Genomic DNA, 26115 nt, shown 5'->3' on the forward strand with positions numbered 1-26115 from the left:
TCCTTTGATAGGTAAATCTAGGGTAAATCTCATCTATATTTTCCCTCTGTAAACAAATTGTCAAAGGCTTGAAGATTCTGAATCAACTCAGTACACAATGGTAAAAACTTTGTATTATCTTAATTTGTGGTCCTCTAAAAATTAGGAACATATGTTCCCTAATCTTGCTTCTTGCTGCTCCTTCCAGACACTTGCTTGCTGCCATACCATGTGTTGCTGTTATAGAGACAGGAATGTACTGTTTCATTCAGATATTTGGGGGGTGGTAGGGGGGTCAGTGACCACTGGGGGAGTGTGGGGAGGTCATGTCTTATTCCCTCCAGTGGTTATCTGGCCAGTTTGGTTAACTTTTTGGCCCTTATTTGGCCCTATTTTAAAACAGGTCTAGCTACGAACAACTACCGTATTTTCTCGCATATAACGCGCACGTTATACGTGGTTTTTATGTACCGCGCATACCCTTGCACGTTATATGCGTGAGCGCGTTGTACAAAATTTTTTTTACATAGTTCCCCCCCCGACGTCCGATTCACCCCCCCCCCGCAGGACCGCTCGCACCCCCACCCCGAAGGACCGCTCGCGCGCACCCGCACCCCCACCCCGAAGGACCGCTTGCACCCCCACAGCCTCCCGACCACCCCCATCATGTAGAAGCTCCTACCGGTGTCCTGCTGCTTCCTCTTGGCGGTCCCGACACCCGACACGATCGGGGCAAGAGGGAGCTCAAGCCCTCTTGCCCCAGCCAACCGCAGCACCCCCAACACGATCGGGGCAAGAGGGAGCTCAAGCTCTCTTGCCCCCTGACTCCCCGACACGATCGGGGCAAAAGGGAGCCCAAGCCCTCTTGCCCCGCCGACTTCCCAACTCCCCGACAATATCGGGCTAGGAGGGAGCCCAAGTCTTCCTGGCCCTGGCGACCCCTCCCCCCGCTAGTTGTTTGGGCCAGGAGGGAGCCCAAACCCTCCTGGCCACGGCGACCCACTACCCCCACCCCGCACTACATTACGGGCAGGAGGGATCCCAGGCCCTCCTGCCCTCGACGCAAACCCCCTCTCCCCAACGACCGCCCCCCCCAAGAATCTCCGACCGCACCCCAGCCGACCCGCGACCCCCCTGGCCGACCCCCACCCCCCTTCCCCGTACCTTTGTATAGTTGGCCGGACCCGACCATGTGCCAAAGGCCCCGCCCCCAGGAGGGACCTAAGGCTCCCGGTCCTATTCTGATTGGCCCAGGCGCCTTAGATCCCACCAGTAGGCGGAGCTTTGGGACGGATGGGCCAATCCGGCCTCATTCCGTCGTTGGCTGCCTGCTGGACAGGCGGGTTTGGCTCCCGTCTGTCCGGCCAACTACACTAAGGTACGGGGAAGGGGGGTGGGGGTGTCGTGGGGGTCGGCCAGGGGGGTCACGGGTCAGCTGGGGGGTGGTCGGAGGTTCTTGGGGGGGCGGTCGTTGGGGGGAGGGGGTTTGCATCGAGGGCAGGAGGGCCTGGGATCCCTCCTGCCCGTAATGTAGTGCGGGGTGGGGGTAGGGGGTCGCCGTGGCCAGGAGGGTTTGGGCTCCCTCCTGGCCCGAACAACTAGGGGGGGGGGGGTCGCCAGGGCCAGGAGGACTTGGGCTCCCTCCTGGCCCGATATTGTCGGGGAGTTGGGGAGTAGGTGGGGCAAGAGGGCTTGGGCTCCCTTTTGCCCCGATCGTGTCGGGGAGTCGGGGGGGCAAGAGGGCTTGAGCTCCCTCTTGCCCCGATCGTGTCGGGGGTGCCGCGGTTGGCTGGGGCAAGAGGGCTTGTGCTCCCTCTTGCCCCGATCGTCTCGGGGGTGCCGCGGTTGGCTGGGGTAAGAGGGCTTGAGCTCCCTCTTGCCCTGATCGTGTCGGGGGTGCCGCGGTTGGCTGGGGCAAGAGGGCTTGAGCTCCCTCTTGCCCCGATCGTGTCGGGGGTGCTGCGGTTGGCTGGGGCAAGAGGGCTTGCGCTCCCTCTTGCCCCGATCGTGTCGGGGGTGCCGCGGTTGGCTGGGGTAAGAGGGCTTGAGCTCCCTCTTGCCCCGATCGTGTCGGGGAGTCAGGACCGCCAAGAGGAAGCAGCAGGACACCAGTAGGAGCTTCTACATGATGGGGGGGTCGGGAGGCTGTGGGGGTGCGAGCGGTCCTTCAGGGTGGGGGTGCAGGTGCGGGTGGGAGTGCGTGCGAGCGGTCCTTCGGGGTGGGGGTGCGGGTGCATGCGAGCGGTCCTTCGAGGTGGGGGTGCAAGTGGTCCTGTGGGGGGTGTGAATCGGACGTCGGGGGGGGGGCATCAGGCTTTCAGGGTGGGGACAGGACTTCAAGGGGGAGAGGAGAGTCGGGGCGGGCGAAAGGAGAGTCGGGCAGCATGCGCGGTATACGGGTGTGCGCGGTATATAAAAATTTCTGTACATAAATTTGTGTTTTTCGCGTGCTATACCCGTGTGCGCATTTTACACGGGTGCGCGTTATCTACGTGAAAATATGGTAAATGGTGTCCTGGACGTTTTGGTAAATGTTCGATTATCGCCGCAAGACGTTCAAGCATTAAGCCTGCCCATAACACGCCTCCAACGTGCCCCCTTGTGCTTTAGAGGCACTGCAGACAAAAAGCCTAGCAAGTCTAGGTAGTAAGTTTCAAAAATGGCAATTTGGACGTTTTGATAATTAACATGTCCAAATGCCACTTTATGTCATTTTTGGGATGTTTCTGTTTTTGGAAAATGAGCCCTTAAGTGCCTAAAACTCATCAGTTAAATATAATATTGCCATGTAAAACTTATTAAAACTGTTCATTTCTGTAACTGCAGGTTGGTGGTTTCCTGTTTTGTTAGTAAGGAGGAAAAGATGATACAGCCTCAATAATTAAAGAGGATGTTTGGGGTTTTTCATGAAATAAGACATTTCTGAGTTACAAATAACATTAATGAGCCCCCAAAGAGAAGGCTGGAAGCCCCTGAGTTCATTTGTTTTGTACCACTTACTAGAATGAACACTCAGGGTTGCTTTAAGAACATGCATTGGATTCTAATGTAGGGCTTCAAGTCTGTTTTAACACTAGCCATGTTGCATTCTTCATGTTGGCTTTTATCACCTGAGAAATGTCAATATTTTTACTCCTATAAAATTGTAGTGCTTTTTGTTAAATATTTGCTGATAAAAATGGTTTCTAAAACGCACGTGTTTATTTTTTGTCCATGTATTAACCCCTCTGATTTGCACATAATCAAACACAAACACCATTTAGTTTGTGCCAGAGTTGATTTTTTACCACTAGATAAAAATACCATCGAGTGTTAAAACAACGAGATGTACTAGTCAAATTCATTTTCCAAGAACTGGGTAGAGTGCTATAATTAGCATCAGAAAGACAAGTATCCTCCAAAAGATGTAGTCAATTAGTAAAGAGAGATTCAGTAGGAGTTAAAACATGGAATATAAAAATATTAATGCAATCATAGAGGTTGCAAAGACCAAAAGTAAATAAAGCAGTGGGGTGGCTGTGCTAGTCCAAATTGATATTAAGAATTAAAGGCCCACAAAACACATTGTACGTGATACATTTAGAAATGCATCAACATTTATCAACTATGCTTATTTATTTATTGGGATTTATTAATCATCTTTTCATGAAGATTTTCATCCAAAGCAGTTAACAATACATTACATAGTAATCAGGTACTCTTAACTATTTTTCTCAGGCTGCGGGAATCAGGGTAGAACTCAGCAATATGACAACTACGAGGGTCCTCTGAAAAGTTCTCAGTCCAACCAACAAAGTTGGGGCAGTCTCCATCGAGGGCTATACACTTAGGGGTCCTTTTATCAAGCTGTGGTTGGGGTTTAATGTGCGTAATACCACGCGTTAAACTGCCTGCCACGCTAGCCACTAACGCCTGCATTGAGCAGGCGTTAGTTTTTTAGCCGGCCGCGGGGGTTAGCGCATGATGAAATGTCCAACGCGCTAACCCCACTAGCGCGGCTTGATAAAAGGACCCCTTAGTCCAGTGATTTTCCACTTTTTTCATTGTCAGAAAAATACGGACCAATAATTGGAAAAAATCACTGGACTAAGGTCCGGATTCTCGATAGTGTGCTGATATCGGCAGTCATGAAAAAAGCGGCTGCCCATCTCGTGTCAATCATGCGATGGCGCCCTATAGAGAATCACGCCTCCATGAGAGATAGGTGCCGGGAATGTAGGCTAGGGTTTTCCGGGCCTACATTTCTGGTGCCTATCTTCAGCGTGAATTGCGCCTATGTAGATGCTATAGGCCACCTAACGCCACTTCTGGCATTATTAAGGACTTGGAGTCACAATTGGCCTCGAAATGGGAACAACCTACTTTACAGGCCCTCTTAAAAGCTAAATATAAATACAATGAGATTTCCTCTCAACTGGCTAGGAAAGAATTGTTTTCTCAACAGGCTCTGTATTATGGAAACTCGAATAGGGCGGGAAGAGTATTAGCTAATTATCTTACAGCTAAAAAAAGAAAAGTAAAGATTGAAGTTATTAAAGATGAGAAGGGTGAAACTCATTCTCAAATTGGAGATATTTTAAAACAATTTTTGAACTTTTATAAAGCTTTATATTCTTCCGAGCCTTATTCAAATAAAGAACTAGAGGGTTCAGAGTTTTTAAACTCAATCAAGGGACCAAAAATTCCTGATCATATAAAAGGTAACCTGGAGGCACCTATTTCATTGAAAGAACTACAAGCAGTGTTGAAGCCCCTTAGAGTTGGATCCGCTCCAGGTGGGGATGGTTTCATCGTAGAGTTTTATAAATCATTCCAAATTACCCTATTACCTCATTTATTAAATTTATATCAGGCTCAACTAAAGGTTGTATTGCTGTTATCTCCGTTGCTTTTTGACATTGTATTGGAACCCTTGTTATTGGCTATTCAACAGGCAGAGGAGATGCAGGGTATTCCTTATGTAGGTCGGGAATATAAGGTCTCTGCGTATGCAGATGATATTTTGTTTCATTTGAGGAATCCTGAAACTACCATTCCACATTTACTAGATTTGATTGATAGATTTGGAAAATTTTCAGGGTATAAAATAAATTGGAGTAAATCAGAAGTTCTTCCGCTAAATGTACATTGTCCAAAAGGATTGTTTGATTCATTCCCTTTTCTTTGGAAGGAAGAGGGTATAAAATAAAAACATTGGAAGAGATGATGAAAGTAAATGAAAAATCCTTATTGCTAAAGGTCTCAGAAATGTGTGAGCAATGGAACCCATTACATTTGTCTTGGTGGGGGAGAGTTCAAATGGTTAGGATAATGATTTTGCCTGTGGTTTGTTACCAAATGGGTATGTTGCCAGTGTTTTTTCAGGGGTCCTTTTACAAAAAAATAAATAGTATACTTACCAAATTTATTTGGCTGGGTAAAAAATTGCTTTAGTATCTTTACAAAAGCTAATTGCGGAGGGAGGGGTAAATTTTCCCAATTTTTATAGGTATCATCAGGCCTATATACTGTGTCAAGGTATGTATTGGATCCTCCTGAACTTATGGAAAATCTTCTGGATTGGCTGTACTTAGAGTGGCAAATTATGTCCCCATTACGATTGTTTCAGGTGTTACCTAGATATGTTAAGGACCTAGATATGTTAAAGACAAGTATTTTATCTGATACTTAGAAAACTTTGAAATTTATTAATAAATTAACAGATATTCCAATAGAGAAATCTACTTATCAATCCCTATTTCTAAACTCCAAGATTCAAATAGGCAGATCTGGGATCTTCTGGAAGCATTGGATGCAGGCAGGCATTCGTACATTAGGTGATGTTATATCTAATGGGAAACTGCTGGATTTTTCACAACTGCAACAATCATTCGGTATTTCAAAATCTCAAAATTATAGGTGGTTGCAGTTGAAGCAGGCCATTTAGAGTGGATTCCCTGTTTGGTAGAATCTCAAAAATTATTATAGCTTGCAGGTCCTATGCTTCCAGACAGATTTGCTGGGGCATCAGGCCGTCCGGTGGTATAAATTAATTCCTGAATTCTTGAATAAGAAACCAAAAAATGGTCTTAGAGACATTTGTAACATTGAGATACAGCAGCATATTTCTGCATCTCAATGGCCACGAATTTGGACTTGGAGGATGAAATGTACAGCGTCAGCATCTATGAGACAAACATGTTTTTTCCGTTACATAAATCTTTTTGGACCCCTGTTAGGTTACACAAGTTGGACAGTTCTATATCTAATAGATGCTGGCACTGTCATTTGGACATTGGGACACTGGATCATCTGTTGTTCTATTGTCCTTTGATACTCAGCTTCTGGAAGTCAATATGGGGACAGATTAACCTCATACTGGAATCAACAATCCCTTGACGTATGAGGCAATTATATGTGGAACATTGCTGAATATTAAGCCTCCCATGGATCGCTACAAATGTAGGCTTTTCCTAATTATGACAGGGATAGCTATGCAAATGATAACCCGCAATTGGAAAAATTGCGACCGCCTCAACTTTCCTTTGTGGTGGGCCAGTTTATGTTTAGATTACAAATATGAAAAGATGAATGCTGATATGTTGGGGCACAGCAGTTTTTTAAATTTGGTTTGGGGCCTGTTGACATCTTTTGTTACTTCAACATAGTTGTCTTTTATTTTATTTTTGTTTATTTTTATACATATCCAGGATGGGGTGGGTGGGATATCTTTTTGGTTTATTTCATGATTAAATTGTTGGACGGGAAGGGAGGGATATTTTTCTTCTGTATTGTTATTGATGGAATTTAAGTGCTTACGTTGATTATTAATGTCTGTATAATTTCTGGCACTTTGTATTAGTTTTGAAAATTAATAAAGATTTAAAAAAAAAAAGAAAAAAAGAAAATTTTAAATTTCCACTGGATTCAATTCTGCCTATAAATAGGATATATTACCTCCCTAAGACAGCTGAATCTTCTCCACCTGATGGACAGTCTGATAGATCACAACCTTTGGATTTAAATAATTGAACTGATATATTGTAAAACTCCCAGGAAGAAATAGAATATCGTGGTACTTTGATAATATCCTTTTTCTTCCGATATGTTCAAAGTTTATTCATGGGTCAGAGAATATGGATATTCCCTGACGTGACAAAGTCCACTCAGGATCAGAGGAAATTATTTCTAGCTTTGCAAGAAGAAGTTAAAAGCCTGGGAACTACATTTTTACTTAGTTATCCCTGTAAATGTTTAATAAGATACACCGGAATTCAATATGTTTTATTTCTTCCTGAGCACCTTCGTACCTTCTTGGACACTAAGGCCCGGATTCTGTATAGGACACCCGTCCCAGGCGTCCTATACAGAATCGGAACAAAACCCGCCCAAAGTAAATCCGATTCTGTAACTGACGTCCATGTTGCAGTCACCAATTACAGAATCGTTTTTTTTTTTATACGTGGCCGCTATACTTTATCGTGGCAAGGGATCTCCCTGCCGCGATTAGTATAGTGGCCACGGCTATAGCCGCCAGTCTCCCCAACCCCCACCCGACATTCACGACAGGAGGGTGCTCAACCCCTCCTGCCGAAAGAACCCGCCCCCCCAAAGATCGCCGGCAGGAGGGTACCCAACCCTTCCTGCCAGACTCCCCCAATGACCCCCCAAACAAAATGACCCAACTGCCCTCCCTGGACCCCCCCCAACGGCCTCCCCAAAGATTGCCGGCAGGAGGGTGCCCAACCCCTCTTGCCGGCCCCCCCAACAAAACCCCACCCTGGAACCCCCCCCTCGAGCTTACCTCCAAGTTGGCTGGACAAGTCTTCACACTGTCCGGCCAGCAGGCCTGCCTCTGTCCAAATGAGGCAGGCCCGGGCCCGCCCCTCCCCTGCAGGGAAGGGGAGGGGCGGGCCCGCTTCATTTGGACAGAGATGGGGGGTCTGGCAGGAGGGGTTGGGCACCCTCCTGCCGGTGATCATTGGGAAGGCTGTTGGGTGAGGTGGGGGGGTCCGGCAAGAGGGGTTGGGTACCCTCCTGCTGGTGATCTTCAGGAGGCGGGTTCTTTCAGCAGGAGGGGTTGGATATCCTCCTGCCGCGAACGTAGGGGGGGGGAGGGTTTGGGAGACTGGCGGCCGTAGCCACGACCGCTATACTAATCGCGGCAGGGAAATCACTTGCCATGATAAAGTATAGCGGCCGCGTCTACTTACCATGTAGGCCAGCATTTTGCTAGCCTACTTTGTAAGCTTCTCCCGCTCTGCTAGGGAGAAGCGTAGGGCCGCCTAGGTTCGCCTAAGGCTACCATCTAGCCTTAGGCGAGCTTAGGCAGGCTTGCCGGCCTCCCTAGGCTCCCGGAGGTGCCTTCAATATAGGCGGCCTGCTTGGGAAGCATTTTTTTTAGAAATCGTGCCTTCCAATTGGCTGATTAGACAGCTGTAGGACACCTACAGCTGCCTACAATCGGGACACACTTTGCAGAATCAGGGCCTCAGGGCCTCTTTTACAAAGCCACGCTAGCGGCTGCCCTGTGCTAACAGCCCCGACGCCCATAGAGATTTAAAGGGCTTCGGGGCTGTTGCCTCTCGGCCTTGTAAAAGAGGCAGTAAGAAAATGCTGTAGGGTAGCAGAAAACTAAAGGTTGTTTTGTAACACGTTAAGCTTTTTCCTTTCCTTTGGTATGAGACCTCCCTGTCTCTTTCTTTATTGCTTTTCTACTCTGTTGAGGGTTTACTAAGAGTTTTAAAAAAATTATGATTTAAATGTTATACTTAATTTTCAAAGAATACCTAATTTATGTAATTATGCTTGATCTTCTGTTAACTTTGGGAATTTTCTTTTTCTATTATTGTATTACTCTGTATTACTGTAACAAGCAGATTCTTGTGGTTTCATTTGAAAATGATAAATAAATAAAAATAAAATAAAATAAAATTTGAGTTCGGATTAAGTTTGGATTCCAAGGTATCACTGTATATTTTTTGCTATATACTGCTTCTATCATTTCTTTGAAATGGGCAGGTGGAATATAAGAATTTTTAAAATAAATAACATAAATATAGTATGACCTCCCGTTTTACAAGTGTAAAAGCTGCAAATCTTCTAAAATGACCTTCACCATTTTTAAATTAGTACAAAATCTATCTTTCTCCATAGATCTGAGTCAAATGTTTAGTTGAATGCTTGTGCAGTCTGAAGAAAAAAACAACAAAAAACAGAGAGTAGGCCCACATCCCTACATAACTCAGATGTACAGACATACAAAGAAAGACACACTGTGTTGTAAGCACACACAGAAGCATTATTTCACCCTCTTTCTCCCTTGCGCTGCCTGAACAGGCTTTGGGTTCTTGCTCTAGGTGCAGGTGACCCCAGAACACTGTGCATTTCAACCCAGCAGGCACAGTAATAGTAGCCAGCGTCCTCCTTCAGCAGTTGACTTATGATCAGGAAGAAGACGCCGTCTTTGTACTCGGCAGTGAATTTCTCCCGAGACAAGCCATGCTCCGGCACCGCAGATCTAGGTAGGAAAGAGGAGTAAAGAAGGCGCAAAAGGACCCCACCTCCAGTTCTGTACCAGTGTGCTACCAAATTGTCCCGGGTGACACCCTCAATGCTGCAGCTAAACATCACTGTTTTGCCCAGGTTCCTGGTAATGGAGATCTCCCGCTGCTTCAGCACTACAGCTGCTCGGCCCACTGCAAGACAGAAACACAGTCCTGAGAGAACGTTAAGAGATCACATAGCCTCTGCAGCACAGATGAGGCCTGACAACCAGAACTCACCGACAACCAGGCAGAATATTGTCATTGTCAAGAGTTTCAACATAGTCAAATTGGAAAGCAGAAGGCAAATGAATAAAATGGTTCACTTTGTTCTTTCGGCTGAGTGGACAGATGCACTAAGCATGTGCTTTATTCTGGTACCAAATAGCAATGAGGATACAGCTAGAGGAGGGGCTGGGACCATTTTCACTGTACTTTCAAGGCAGCTAGTGAAGAGCGGTAGCTGCAACCACAGATCTGTGGCTTCAGCACCTGCAGAAATGATGGGAATGTGTATAGTGACAATGGACTATTCCAACTGAGTTATATCTGTGCAAAGATGTGCAGCTCTTTCTTTGACCTTTAAATAGCTTCATGCTCATTGTGGTTGTAGGTTTGTGGTGTAATGGTATGGCTATAGGAATATGGGTCAGAATTTGCCTCCCAACTATTTTAGCTATTATTTACTCTTGCACTCTACAATTAATGCTTTTTCCCCCCCATTTGTAAAGCAAGAGAAAACATACATTGCTTAACTTAAGCCTAACTTTAGCCTAACTTAAGCCTAACTTATACCTTACTTATGCCTAACTTAAGCCAACCTAACTTATACCTTACTTATGCCTAACTTAAGCCAACCTATGCCTAACTTAAGCCTAATTTATGCCTAACTTAAGCCTAACTTATGCCTAATTTATGTCTAACTTAAGCCTAACTTATGGCTATCTTAAACAAGACAGCTGATTTTTCTTCTCTTGCTTTAAGCAGATTCCAATGTCTGATGAGGTGCAGGGGCGGAGCAAGCTCACATGCCATTCATCAGCCAGAAAGTTGAAATTTTGAAAGTAAGCCTAACTTATGCCTAACATATGCCTAACTTAAGCCTAACTTAGGCCTAACTTAGGCCTAATTTAAGCCTAATTTAAGCCTAACATATGCCTAACTTAAGCTCCATTGAAATGAAGCAAAAACTACACTTAGACCAGCTTTTCCTATGCCTACATTTTCCACACTGTTTAGATGCCCTCTGTCGCCTAACTAGCATCTATGTGGTGCCTATCCTTAACCATGCCCATGTTACGCCCACATCAACAAACTTAGACGCGACTATTCCCTAAATCTGCGCCTATCTTCGCTGTAAATGTACAATCTCTTACATTGTAAACCGCTCTGAACTGTTTGTGGTACTGCGGTATATAAAATAAAGTTATTATTATTATTATTAAAGTTATTATCTCACGTCTGTGCTCTACGGATGCCTAAAGGACACCTATGTTCGTCTAAATTCCAATTAACGCTTGTTAAGACCCTTAAATCGCTCATTATCCACTTAAATCGGACGCCTAAAGCATGCCTAAAGTTAGGCGCAATTTACAGAATCTATGCCTTAGTGCCAAATTTGTCTTTGGAATGCTCTCCCACCAATGACTATTCATCTAAGGGAGATCCCCCTGACTGTCTATGCCTGAAGTGGACACCTGAGAGAGATAAAGATTCAGCCTGCCTATACTACTCAGGTTAGGCATTATAGGCACTTGCAACAGCAATGAATTAGAGCCTGGGGCAAACACCAGGTCTGAAACTTGGTTCTGACTTGTTATAGTGGGAAGGTGTGGGGACCCTTCCCACCCCGTGGGGTCTCATTGGAAGGAGAAAAGGAGTCTAAGGCTGGGCAGCACTACCATTCAGGTAGCCCATAATCCATGCCTATGGGAGCCCACATTTGAGGCAGAAGGGAGAAAATAATAAGAGTTGGCACAGAATAAAAGATTACTGGTACCAGACCATTACAGTTAAGGTACTGGATTTACAACAGTACATCTGTATGAACCGCATTTTACACCTGCTATAAACTGTGCTATTTTTCTTTAACATCTGAATACCCTGTGTAGAGTTTAAAGTATTTGATTTTTGTGAAAGCTTTTGGAACTGGAGGAGAAGAGAAAAGCCCTGGTCCTGACAAATAAATTCTTGATATGCCCCTTCTGCCATCATTTGGGCAGAGTCTAGGCAGCCACCTACCACCCCATATAAGAAGGGAACTTACACATAGAATTTGCATTGGCAGATAATTTACATTAAGCAATGCAAGTCAGCATACTGGTATCATTTACCTAGTTGCATTGTGGGTTTCTGATTGCCTTGCAACACTTAGATATTTATTTTAGAAGTTTTATTCTTGTTTAGGACATCTGAAAACTGGCACTGGAGAACATGGAGGTGCATTCTGAATCCGTCCCTAACTTTTAGAATTGTAGTGAATGATATTTACAGTCAGCTCCTGAGGATGCTGGGAGGGCGAAACATGGTACTGTGTTGAGCTTGACAATTTGAATTATATTCAGCACATGTCACTGATCACTTTTATGTCAGGGGATACTGCATGGAATATGGACTACAGTGAGTAGCACTATGGCAGTGCGTGTAACTGCCTCCGTTCATGTTTGTGTTTATGGGTGGAAGATCAAAGAAATATCATATTCAACAATACAAGAAATCACAGAAGGCAATTATGATAAGCAGATGATTTTACAAGAATGCTCCTTTATCAGTTACTTTAAAACAAACAGTGCAATGACTGAATGTAGTTTTTGCCTATTTCTTGCAGCAGATGGCACTAGTATTCTGAATACTGTTTTCCTCAAAATATTTTATAGAAATTGATATACTAATATAGATAGTGTCTCTTTCATATTAATTTGTAGTAATCAAGGAGACAAAGAAAGCACAGATACCTATATCAGACTTGATCTATACTACATTGACATCTAGAACTGCAGTACGTCCATATGCCAATGGGGGATTGGTCCAGGCATGTTTTGGATGGGACCGGGGAGGGCCCAAAATATGAATGTCCAACTCCTATCAGAGAAGGGGAAGGACGTCCATGGTGCTCTGATTGAACTGCTATCCACTGGAGGGATTACAGCAAGGCACCTCTTTAAACCCCCCTTCCTTTCCCCTAAATATAAAACTGGCAAAGGATACCAGTTTCTGTGACAGCTTCAGATATTATGGACATTCTTCAGACTTTCATGTTGCTCTGTTATTGGTTCGTGCACTAAGTCCTTCAAGGACACAAAAATACCTACTGTACCTGAAAATATGACACCTGCAAGCATGAAGGCTGTTGAAGTGGTGCACATTTGAGTACAGTAGGTATTTTTCCCATTCATGGAAGGCTTATAATTTAAAAGAAAACCCCCCCATAAACTGCTAAAGTGGGATTTGAACCTGGGTCCCCTGATTCTCAGCCTAATGCTGTAACATTAGGCTACCCTTCTGCATTGCGCTGCATGGATGTCTGTGTGGCCAATTTTATAAGATGGATGTTCCTATGCTGCCATATAGACGTTTCAGTTTGTAAACTAGATGTTCATGTTGGACGAGCCCAGTGCATGGATGTCCATGTATCCTGTTCTAAAATGCACGTGAGATGGGCATCCATTTGTGACATTCTGGCTTTTGGACACCCATATTCTGAGTTGGTTGTTGAGGACTTACAGCACCCATAGAGTGTGTGTGCTTAGGAGGCATAGTTCTTAACATGGGCTACTGTGATGGAGGGTGGGGGGAGGGGGAATCTCAGCATCAGAAGAAGGAGCTAATTTGCATAGCGATCCTGCAAAGACACCTGAGAGCTCTCTACTCACCTTGAGTGGAAGAGAGAGAGTTGAAAACAAGTTTCAGAACAAAGAGCTGGGTAAAGTAACAGCTCCTTCAGGTAGGATAGGAATGCTGATGAAAGCTTAAGTCTCAGTAGTAGAGAATGACACGGTGACAAAATTCATCGCCGTTCCCGTCCCCGCGGATAACCGCGGGAAATAATCCCATGTCATTTTCTAGTGTCTATTTCAACCTCAGTCCTTCTACACCAGCATTCTTCAAAGCAAAGCTTGTGGGTCAGTGGTTATGGCCATTCATACTCTGATTCTTCCCTCTCTCTTTAAAGAATGACATGAAGAAGGTTTCCCGCGGTTATCCGCGGGGACGGGAATGGTGATGAATTTTGTCACCGTGTCATTCTCTACTCAGTAGCTTAACCTTGACCAGCCCTTGTCTGGTAGAGCTTGGAGTGACCGGAGAGTACTCAGGCTTGACAACTGGCTGTGACTAGTGAGGAAGACTGAGTGACCAGGAGGGTCTTCAGTGAGAATGCTTGAGGGACTGGAAGAGTTACACACAGTGCCATAGTGACAGGAGGGTCTGTGAAGGGACAAGTGTATAGGAGGTATCCTGATTGACAGTGGTTGAGAGAGTGACTGATGGGAAAACCAGTGGTGACCAGCAGAGGAATCAGAGTGACCAGTTGGGATCCAAGAGACCGGCAACCAAAGTGACCAGCAATGGCCCCAGAATGAGTGACTGGTGGTGACCAGAAGGACTGGCTACCAGAATATCCAGGAATGACCAGTAGTGACCAGAGTTAGTGACCGGTGGCAACCAGAGGGACCAGCGGAGCCTGGAGCGATCTTTGGGCAGCCAGAGAGACCAGGGAAGTGTTTGGAGAAATCTGGTTGTGTTTTAGAAGAGCTTGGTACTAAAGTGTTTTTAGAGGAACCTGATAGAAAAAGAACTTGGAAGAAGAAGATCAGAAGTACCTTGTGGTGGTGAAGTGATGGGAGGTGACCACTCGGCCCGTTCACAGCTACCATTTAGATGTGTTATTTTAGCACTGACTCATGTTACTATATCAGTGGTCACATTTTATTCAATGATTGAGGTTAACAATAAAATAACACATCTTAATGGTAGCCCATATTGCTAAGAATGCTTCTAAGTGTCAGAGATATTGTGACAGGAATCCCGCTAGCCCTACTAGCCCATTACAAACCTTGTCATCAGGTCTAGGAAATATCCTGAAGTGGTTAGAAATCCTGTAAAAGCTTTAGAAAGGACTGGAGCCTGCCCCTTTAAGAATGCCTAAAGCTCAGGCTGACATTCAGAGTGCAGGGACCTTTAAGATCTTGCCTGTCCCCGCTAGGAGGGTGAGTAGCTGGATTCTGAGGCTTCCATTTCCTGAGCTTTTATTGTCAGACAGAGGGGGAAGACAGCTGGAACAAGCAGCTGAACATAGGTTGGGAAGGAGGCCAGTCCTTCCAGCTGAACAGGAACCAGCACAAGACAGTTTCCCCACAGACCCTGATGACTGGGAAATGGAGGAGCTTGCTGAAAGCCAGTCAAAGAAGCCCAGCCAGAGGATTATGCCAGGGAATTCCAAGAGGATTATGCTTTGCCTGACTTTATGTAGGAGCAGATGGTGTGTGAGTAGGCTGCTAGCCAAACTGTTTATTTTTCCTTTCACTGGAGTTTTCATTTTTGATGTTTTTCCTTCAAACCTGCCTGAGTGTTTGTGCAGGGGACATTGTAGGGTATGTCCAGCCACCCTAAACAACTGTTTTTTTTTAAATTTTGTTTTGAGAGCAGCTTGTGCATTGCTCTGCGTTGTGCTTTAGGGGTGAGGAATAATACCAGTGCCTGTCTTTTTGGGAGGGTGGCAACACCTGAGGTGTATGGGCCTAGCTCCTCCCAGCCTGTTGGGGATTCAGCTCTACAGAGCTTCAGCCAGAGCCGGAGAGTGTGTTTTTCAGAAGGAAACGTTTGTTTAAATGCACTGTTCTTGGTAGGCCAGAGAATGAGGCCAGAAGAAAAGTTTTGTATTTTTGTTTTGAGAGTTGGACTTTATCCAGAGCACTGGTTGTGCTGAGTTTGAACTTAACAATAATCCTTGGAGCTAAAGGGTGAACAGCTTGCTTAAAAACTCCAGTTGTGAGAAACTGTGAAAACTTTACCTTTGAAAATGATTGAAGGACGTGAGCGTCCTTGGGGAGCTCGTGTCACACCTACCATTTTGTCTGAATTTTGTTTTTTGCCATTAAAGTGTTTTCTGCATTAAACAACAGGGGAGTCTCCATGTGCAATCTGTAGGAGGCACTGAAAGCGGTGTCCACTGCCTTCATTCAAACTCTGAGACAGGGATTCAGAGGTGCAACTAGGCCTAGCCAGGATCCTGTCCAGTGTTCCCTCTAAGGTGAGCGCATGAGCGATCGCTCACTATTTTCAGTGGCGTCGCTCATACGCTTTCAACTGTCGCTCACTCGAGGGCGGGCGAAGGTGAGAGGAAGCGGCGGTGGCCTGTATTTTAAAAGTTGAAAGATGCAGCGGCGGCTCCTCTCAAGATCCCCGACTGCATCGGACTTCCGACGCAGGTGGGGATTCGTGAGAGGAGCCGCTGCCATATCTTCAGTGTCGTACCAAGAGGGGGGGGGCGGTCCACCCCGGTTGTGCACCCGCCCTAAGGCTGCAGTCAGAGAGGAAGTTCGGGCCAGCCAATTGCTGCCTGGCTGGGCGGAACTTCCTCTCCGACGGCAGAATTAACGTCGGGGGATTGCAGGTCGGCTCGGTGGGAAGCAGAGAGAGCTTGGGGCAGCTGCGGTGGTGGCTTTGGGGCCTGTTTCCCCCGATGGTTTCGGCGATGACTTTGGGGCCTGTTTCCCCCGATGGTGGCAGCAGTAGCTTTGTGGAGGGTAAGGAGAAAGAAAGGGGGCAGGCAGGGAGACGGAAGGGAAACAGAAAAAAAGAAAGGGGGCATCAAGAGAGAAAAAAGAAAGAAAGGGCAGGGAGAGAGGAAGAAAAAGTTGGGGGAGGGAATTAGGTCTGGAGGAGAGGAAGCATACAGGCTGAAAGAAGGGAAGAAAGATTGGATGCACAGTCAGAAGAAGAAAGTGCAACCAGAGACTCATGAAATCACCAGACAAGGTAGGAAAAATGATTTTATTTTCAATTTAGTGATCAAAATGTGTCTGAATTTATATATGCTGTCTATATTTTGCACTATGGCCCCCTTTTACTAAACCACAATAGTGTTTTTTAGCACAGGGAGCCTATGAGTGTCGAGAGCAGTGCTGAGCATTTAGCGCAGTTTCCTGCACTAAAAACTGCTATTGTGGTTTAATAAAAAGGGAGGGGGGTATATTTGTCTATTTTTGTATGGTTGTTACTGAGGTGACAATGCATAGAGTTTCTGGAATATCTTCTGTTGGGAAGTATTGTTTGATCGTTGATAGGAAAACTGTTTTTAACTTGTTCTAAATATCACTCATGATTTTGTAAACTTGTATCATATCCTATCTGAAAAGCTCCAACCTGCTAAGCCTTTCATATTCCAGAAACTAGAGGTGACAATGCATAGAGTCATCTGCCTTGACCTCTTTGAAAAAACCCAGAATAGGAATGATAATTAACATTTTCTCAGTGTATAATGTGCTTTGTGTTTTTTAATTTTATTGTTGGTAGATCATTTTGACTTGGTAATTTTAAAGTAGCTCGCAAGCCCAAAACGTTTGGGCACCCCTGAGCTAGAGCGTTGAAGCTGTGTATTTCTATTTTATCCCCCCTTTTACAAAACTGTGGAGCGTTTTTTAGCGCCAGCCGTGGTGGTAGCAGCGCTGATGCTCAGAATTCTATGAAAGGCTTAGCAGGTTGGAGCTTTTCAGATAGGATATGATACAAGTTTACAAAATCATGAGTGATATTTAGAACAAGTTAAAAACAGTTTTCCTATCAACGATCGAACAATACTTCCCAACAGAAGATATTCCAGAAACTAAGCAACATACAGTATTTAAATCCAATTTTTTAAAAGTCTTTTTTCACTCGGCAAAGCGTTGGTTTGTTGAATTTGTGGCATGAGAATTTGGTCAAGGCTGCTAGTATAGCTGAGTTAAAATAAGGTTTTGACAAGTTTTGGAGGACAGAACCATAATTAGTCAAGGAGACTTCAGTGTCTCCATTTCTTACTTCTGAGAGTGATCAGTAAGCAGTGGACTCATGGACCAGTGTGTGCCTTTCCTACTGATTTTCCTCATAGTTTGTAGTTTTTATCATGTTACAGTATTCTATCTGACTTTGGTTCATTTTTGTCAATATTTCAGTTTCAGTCTTCGTGCCACTTTTGCCCCTGGAGCGTTAATTGTTACCACCGTGGCTAAAATCCACACTACAGTTTTGTAAAAGGGGAGAGGTTAGTTTGTGATGACATATTACATACTAGGCGAAGGTGTTTTCTGTGTTCTGTGTGTTTGAAAGACATAGTTTTCTGTTAGGATTGATGGTGTAGGATTGATCTGTGCTGGTCTGGCTTGTTTAGTTTTACAATGGGTGTATTGATGTACTGCTCACTGCAATATGTAAGATGCTGCCTTTTCCTAGGTACTCATGTGTGACGTGTGGCTTGCTACTAAAAATCATGTTTTTCGTACAGATGGGCCCCGAGTGTTATATATGCTAGGTACGCCACTGTATGTAAAGATACCAGAAAGCTGGCGAAGCAAAAACTTTAAGTAAATTGTTATTCTTCTAAGTTTTGAGTATTTAACCCTCCCACAATCTCATGGGCACTAGTTTCAAGTTTCAAGTTTATTGAGATTTTGATTTAAACACAATATCAAATATTTTCAATGCGTATAACAAAAATAAATTTGGGGAAATAAATAAAACCATTTGAACAATAAACATACAAACATATCCATAGATGATTAAAAATACATAAGGAGTACAAGGATAAACTACATTTGTTTAAAAATGTGTCTTCCGTGCCTGCTCATAAATTTGAGGAGTATATAACTTGTCGCTCATGCATATTTTTTTTTTGCACACACCTCATCAATCTTTAGAGGGAACATTGATCCTGTCCCACAATATGCATGCAATTTATAATTACAGAATGTTGGCATATAATGGTGTATATAAGCACAAGACAAACAAAATAGGGAATGGAGGAAAAATACAATCAATATCCAAAAAATTCCCTCCATTGAAGAAAACCCGCTATGAACCAAAATGAAATTAACCATGAAAAGAAAAAGTCTCTGACAAAAGGAGAGGTGAACCCACACTCTACCACCCAAGCATCATAGGCCAAAAAACTTTTGTATGTTAATTAACCACATACTAAAGTTTTTTTGGCCTATGATGCTTGGGTGGTAGAGTGTGGGTTCACCTCTCCTTTTATCTGCGGTTAATTTCATTTTGGTGCATAGTGGTTTTTCTTCAATGGAATAAATTTTTTGGATATTGATTGTATGTAAGCACATACACATGTATATGCTATTATTTTTAATAACATACATGTATAATAGGCATGTAATTGTTTGCAGTTTCTTTATAAAATTGCTGAGCATATTTTTTAGTAGAAATGTTTACAAATCTATACCATTTGGGACAGTCTTGTATGACAAACTACACAGTTTCTAAAGAAGGTTTTTCGTTCAATTTGTTCCTGCCAATCACGTTTTCAGCATATCCACAATCCTGAATATGCAGGAGATAAATTTGCATTCATGACCTCTAGTGTACGCAAGTGTATCTCTTATACTGTATATTCACCGTGGGTGTCTCGAAAACCTGACTGACTGGGTTTGTCCCGGGGACTGGGAGGAAAACCTCTGCTCTAGATATAAATGAACAAAGACAATGTTATAAAATATGATTGAAAATGCATTCCGTTTTTTAAAGATTAGAATAAAGACTCCCAGTCTTATACTTGTAGCTATTCCTAAAAAGTGTCACGCTCTGTCCCGACCACATAGTATTAATTTGTTTGTTATATTACTGTACCTGTTAAAATTATTTTAAAGTAGTATTCCATGACCCAACAGGTCGGCTTGAGAATGGGTATAGCGACGAAAGAGAAGAGGACTGCACCCCTGGTGAGGAGCTGCCTCATTTCCACGGCTTTATCATTGCCTCTGCTCGAGCAGTTTTATCAGGAGCTGCCAATAAGCTCAAATCACCGTGTCTTCCAGCCAGCACAGTAATAGACAGCCGACTCGTTCACTGAAGAGTCTGCAATAGTCAGAGTGCAAGAGCCTTTAGTTTTCATGGCAGAAAACTTTTGACTGAATTTGTCATCAGCGTAGTGCTTATCTGCCGTTTGATAATACAAAATCCATTCCGGGGCTTTCCCTTCCTCTTTGCGATACCAGTGGATAACTGATTTTGTCATATCACCGTCTTCCATCTTGCATTCGATGTGGGCAGTTCTCCCCACACGCCTGGTCATGGACATATTAGGCTGGACCAAGCGAAAGCTGCTACAGTAACCTGTGAGGGCAGAAAAATTGGCATTAGCATCAACCAGCAAAAGATAAGGCAAATAAAATATTTGTAAGAGTAAATTTTGTCTTACCTGCTAGAAAAACTGCAACCCGAATTAAAGAAAGAATCATGACACCTCCGGACAAGGCAACGGCAGCTGTGAACAGACTGATCCAAAGTTTCACTGCTGTACTGTATAAGTTTATCTTCCTTGACCACTTTTATATTCCACCTCCCCCCCCCCGTCTGACTTCCTGGCTGCGGAGAACTGAGCAGCTCTGTTTGTGCTCAGCTCTGTAACTGGGAAAAAATTGGTCACTCTTTACTAAACAATAATGAAGCCTGATGATAAATTGGACAAGAAACCCACATAAGAACATAAGAATTGCCATATTAGGACAGACCGAAGGTCCATCAAGCCCAATATCCTGTTTCCCCCAGTGGCCAACACAGGCCCCCAAGTACCTAGCAAGATCCCAAATAGTAAAACAGATCTTAGGCTGCTTATCCTAGGAATAAAGTGGATTTCCCCAAGCAATCTCAATAATGGTCTATGGATTTCCAAACCTTTTTTAAACCCCGCTAAGCTAACTGATTTCACCACTTTCTCTGGCAAAAATTCCAGTTTAATTACACGTTGTTTGAAGAAATATTTTCTCTGGTTTGTTTCTCATACTTAGCTTCATCTCATGTCTCCTAGTCCTAGAATTTTTGGAATAAACGTGATTTACATCTGCTCTTTCCACTCCCCTCAGTTGGCCCACCCATTATGCAGGACTAGGCAATCACCTAGAGCAGCAGTTTCAGGGGGTTGGCAAAGAGAAGCTCGAGTCAAAAGCAAAATAGGTCCTGATATCTACGCAAACTGAAGGACATAACAAAAGGTACTTTTACCATCAGGAAAGCGAGTAGTTTAAAATAGCCCATTTCCCAGTTTATTCTAAGAGGAGTTGTATTGTTGAGAGGACAAAGGGCTAGATTCACTAAGCAAACCGATCGTGTACTGATCGGTTTGCGAACCCTTTGCAACCCGATTTTCCTCCGACCCGATTCACTAACCTCTTCTCCGATCCGATTCTGATCCGTGCATGCAAATGAGGGGAAACGGCATGCAAAGTAGGCAGACAGTGATTCACTAAACAAATCTGGGATACCGACTGGGCTGGCCGATCAACAGAAGAAGTGACTGCTGGGGACCAGTCGCTCACATCCTTGCCGACTGTCCTGTTCTCTGCCACCCTGAATAAACCAATCAAAAGTGCCCTGCTCTCTGCCTCTCTGCTCCCAGTTCTCTGCCACCCTTCTCTATTAGCCCAGTGCAGGATTCCTCTTCAGCGCCTGAATTTCCCGCTGCCTGCTCAGAAGCCCCCTCTCCGAGCCTGTGCTTTTAACCCACGGTTTTAATCCACAGGTTAAAAGCGGGGCTGCACGGTGGCGAAGATATTTTCATAGTGCCAGAGTCTTGAATGGCTGCAAAGGAGCCCCTCGCATTTGCAGCTCAGTCTGGAGGGGGTCAGAGAGAGAAGTTGAAAATTTAAAAGCCCCGTTTGCCTCCAGTCACTGCTGGTGGAGCTCTGCCATGCCTCCTGGCTTTTCCCAGGATGGGGAAAAACTTAAGTCTCAGCTCCAGCCGGCCGATCCCAGGCTCAGCCTTTCAGAGACACAGCTCAAAAACCAGTTAGGTATCCTCCCGGGCGCAGTTTTCCTACGCCGGACCAATCGGGAGCTTAAAAATAAGCTAAAGAAAAGTTGGGCTACGGAGGGCAAACGCATGCGCAGACCATCTACAGGCAAAGAAGATGGTCTGCGCATGCTTCAGGATCGCTCACTAGCGATCCGTGTGGTCGGTGGGGGTCATTCCTCCGATCGCCCCCATTTGCATGCTGACCCGTCGTGGATCAGTCGGCCTGCCGTGGATCGGCCACGGATCGGGCAGGTTAATGAATCTAGGCCAAAGGGCTTAAATGTTAATTGGAAGGGGTGCAAGGCTGAAGGTTTGCCTAGAACACCTAGTACCCTTGTGCTGTTCTTGAGTATATTCATCACTGAGACCCCACCATGAAAGTGAAGTTGACCCTTGCTAACTGTTATCACTTCATGGACTAGTATTCTAACTCCTATTGCTGAGAGCAAGAAAATAAGCAAGAATCTCATTTCTTGAAGAATCACATAAATGTTATAATGATGCATGTGCTTTCTTTAGAAGGGATCAGTCAGCAATAATTTCTCAGTTTGCAGAAATAACCTGACTTCAAAAGATAATTAATATCTGACATGAGATAGATTGTAAGCCCACCAGGCCAAACAAGGAAAAAATGCTTCAGTACCTGAATAAATTCATGTAAGCCGTTTTGAGCTCTCCTGGGAAACAGTATAGAAAATTGAATGAATAAATAAATAAAATAAAACAGTCCTAGAAAATGAGGTTGGTATTCTAAAGGAGCACTTTTAAGCATAATAAATATTTGTTAGGAATTGCAAAGATGTGATTACTGTTTAACATAGTAATGAGGTAGCATAGATGAAATCAAACAATTTACCCCCAGTAATTCATACTACAAAATAAAAACTGTAATGGTGTAGAGGGTGAAGCAATATTTAGGTAGCAAAGGGAGTCATGTTGAGATAAATAGAAAATGGAAAAGAACTCAATATTCAGCCATAATTCTTAATTCAGTTTAATATTTCCGGTGAAGGAAACCTGAAGGCCTGAAATTTCATGATCTACTGTAAGACTATGCCACTGTGCCATCTCATTCGGATGTATTTTCTGTGGTGGGTGATTTACCAATTTACAATTCATTTTTTTTTTTTTTAAAGCTATCTTCTGGAACAAATGTACTTTGAATTTTAATGTTTATAAGGAAATAAGTAAAAAATCCTGATAAACAATCTGAATTTAAACTACAGTCAAACCTTGGATAGCGAGTAACGTGGTTTGCGAGTGTTTTGCAAGACGAGCAAAACATTTTATTAAATTATAACTCGATAAACGAGCATTGTCTTGCAGTATGAGCACGTATACGCACGTCATGTCATCAGAACCCACATTTGAAGCATGCACAATGTACGCTGAGCGCGGCTGAACGTAATAAAAGCATCACACCCAATTTACCCATAGCTCAAGCGTATTTTGTATTAAAGTTTTTGGGTTGTAGAACGAATCGCCTGAGTTTTCATTATTTCTTACGGGGAAATTCATTTTGATATACAAGGGCTTTGGATTACAAGCATGTTTCTGGAACGAATTATGCTCGCAAACCAAGGTTTTACCGTACACTAAAACTGTGTTGTACCTACATAAATGAGCTTGATCCCTTCTGTCAGTTTTCTGATGTGGTGCTGAAATGAACTGTACAGTATAGATCAAAGAAACATGATGGCAGATAAAGTCCAAATGGCCCAATCAGTCTGCCCATCCGCAGTAACCATTATCTCTTCCTCTCTCTAAGAAATCCCACTTGCCTATCCCACACTTTCTTGAATTCAGCAACACAAAAGTGGGGAGGCCTCAGTCGGGCCACCCTGCTCTTTCCCTTACCCCCTCCCCCTTCCAACAAACCACAATGAGTCCATAGTAAATTTTCCGCTAAGAGAAGTTTATTGTAGGCCGCAGCATGGTTAGCAATAAGCAATACAGTAGTTATCACTAGGATACAACTTAATTCCTCTATGGCATAACAATGCTTAGCCCTAGCAATAACTACTTTTCTATCACTAATTTCTACCCCGGCTATTAGCTGTTCTGATCTAGACCCGGGAGGCCACACTATCACATGATGCGGGGGGGGGGGGGGGGGGAAGGAACTGTGGCCGCTGCCATTTACATTAGGCATTTCAAAACGTGTAGCTGACTGTATATGAGTAGGCACCGCCATTCAAGTCATGTTCTACTCTCACTTGGCTGTCCAAGCTTCTCGGGCCCTGCTGCCCCCTTGCGCTGTTCAAGCGAGTGGGTACCGCTGGTCACTTCTCAGGTGTGTCCCTCTGCCCAAGAGGGGTTTCTCATTTGCCATTGAGGGATAGGAGCTCTCACTTTGGAGTGTCACCAATCCTAGTCCCCTTTCTCCTACATGGACCCCCTCTGCTAATCTCGTGGCCCCCCTGGGTCACCAATCCTGCCATAACTCGAGGCAGTGACTCCTCACTTGCCGAGAGTTCCCACCAGTACCCTAGGTTCCCATGCTGTGGCTTCTTAAATAGAACTAGCAATTGTGTAATGGGTGTCACTGATGAGCACCTAAACCCCCAGAGCAATCCTCTGTGCTCCTCCCTTGGAGGGCATGCCTGAAGTTGCGCTTCACTTGTATACTCAGTGGACTCAATCTCCCCACCATCAGCTCACCTGTTTGCACTTAAAGGATTAAGTGGAACCACATCTGAAATGTGTCTGCATATATTCTGGCAAATTCCTCACATCTACGAAGCCTCTTATTTATCAAACTCAGCGCTGTATGATGAAATGTATGATCACAAATGTATGATGAATGCCAGCGCACGGGTATCCTGATCTGGACCCCCTCATGCCTTGAACTCTCAGCCATGTGACTCTGTGGCAAACTAGCCCTCCTGTGGTCTGGCAAGCGATTCATACCACCTCAGCACCCCACGAAATATCCAGGACACGCTACGTGTGAAGCTTTCAAAAGAAAGGCTGATTGCTTCTACTGAAGCCAGTCAATGGCCTCTACGAAGTCATATAGCTCAAAAGCGGGAAGGGAACCACTCCGCCCTCTCATACTAAGAGACCCCATGCATTGTGTAATTCAACCAAGCCCCATAACCAGAAAGCACGTGACCACAGATTGGGTCCAGTGAAGAAACTAGGGGTGCCCCGCCGAGGCATCTATGATTCCTGGTCAGCCCCATATATGAATTGTGGGTATGCCAGAGGTTTTAGAGAAGGAAGTCCTAGCAACATATGTATATAGGATGATGTCCCGCTTCTAGGGCGTAACGATGAATCTAATGAAAAAAATGTTATACGAGCAGGTAATGAGATGGGTAGCCAATGAGCACTGTGCAGCCCCGACTCTCCCGCCTGCCCATCCGCAATGATCACAAGTGGAGATTAACAGATGATCCTTTCCCTTGGAGTGGGCATTCGAATCTGATCAGAGGGATCCCAGATCTGATCTACCAAGATACACCTCATGGCGTACAAAGGGGTTATTGCTGAACTACTGAAAAAGTCAAACTGACCTTCCTCTATGGACATGTTGAGGAGAGAAGCAAGATCAGTGACAAAACTCCATACGGCATAAGATGCTCTGCATCCCGTCCCCTGGTCCTGGACTAAAGTATATGATGTGCAACCAATAACTAAAGTGAAGATGCAAAGCAAAATACCGAAACAAAACTGCAGGGAAATGTACAGAGTGTAGGAATTTATTAAAAACGAAAAATCATAAAAGCATATGACATATACATACATAAGCTACAATAGTTGTGTCCAAAAAACTGGTCCTAATATTCATGTGGACTGGACCCGACACAGTCTGTGTTTCAAAGAAACACTCCTTCCTCAGGGGTCCCAAATGTTGGTACGTGAAGTATAAGGAAACAAGATTGGATAAAATAAACAAAATCACAAATTAACGGGCATAAAAATCGCCTGTATATGGCGCTGCACCATAAAACACAAAGTGCAGAATGAGGTAGCACAGATGAAATCAAACAATTTACAGTGCCTTAGACAGGAGAAAGTATATCGCAACTGAGCGGGTGTTTCAGCATCCCGTTCAGCAACACAAAGAGCGATATCTAAAGGTTATTATTAGAAAATGGAATCAAAACATGGTTGTAATCAGTGTATCGTATACAGAGGTTACATTTAACCCTTTATTGAGGATGCATCATGATGCGAAGTGATAGAAAGAATATGGAAAATCTAAGCCAGAGGCCAACTGGACCTATGCCAGAGAAAAGCCACCCATGTTAACCGAATAGTCAAGGGATAGCACTGGGGAAAATTAACTAGAAAACTGACACCGATGCAAGGCTATAGAAGTTAATCGAAGACATCATCACAGAGATTAGAGCTTGCCATCTGACCAGCCATCTGATGTCGATGGTATCCCAATTAAGTGCGTCAAAACACAAAAAAGATGCTACATCCACAGCCAATTGCTGTGAATCATGACAACTATAGGACAATTAATTTCCACCCGCTGGTAAATATCGCTACAATTAATTCGATGACCGTCCACAATCATATGCTTGAGCAAAATACAGCAAAATGGGCAGTCAATGGTAGGGGGCTATACAGCAAAGTTTCTGACTGTGTGGACTACAA

The 26115-nt window shown here is 44.2% G+C and overlaps 2 gene segments (V, D, J or C); both read right to left on the bottom strand.

The window, feature by feature from the left end:
* Window positions 1–9264: 9264 nt before the first annotated feature.
* On the bottom strand, window positions 9265–19449 carry LOC117354888. The segment is given in 2 exon segments: window positions 9265–9656; window positions 19341–19449. Coding segments are annotated over 2 exon segments (501 nt in total).
* A 63-nt stretch (window positions 19450–19512) lies between these two features.
* LOC117354889 lies at window positions 19513–19951 on the bottom strand. The segment is given in 2 exon segments: window positions 19513–19826; window positions 19912–19951. Coding segments are annotated over 2 exon segments (354 nt in total).
* Window positions 19952–26115: the final 6164 nt, after the last annotated feature.

This window comes from Geotrypetes seraphini, chromosome 2 (assembly GCF_902459505.1).
Source record: "Geotrypetes seraphini chromosome 2, aGeoSer1.1, whole genome shotgun sequence".
Lineage (NCBI taxonomy): Eukaryota > Metazoa > Chordata > Amphibia > Gymnophiona > Dermophiidae > Geotrypetes > Geotrypetes seraphini.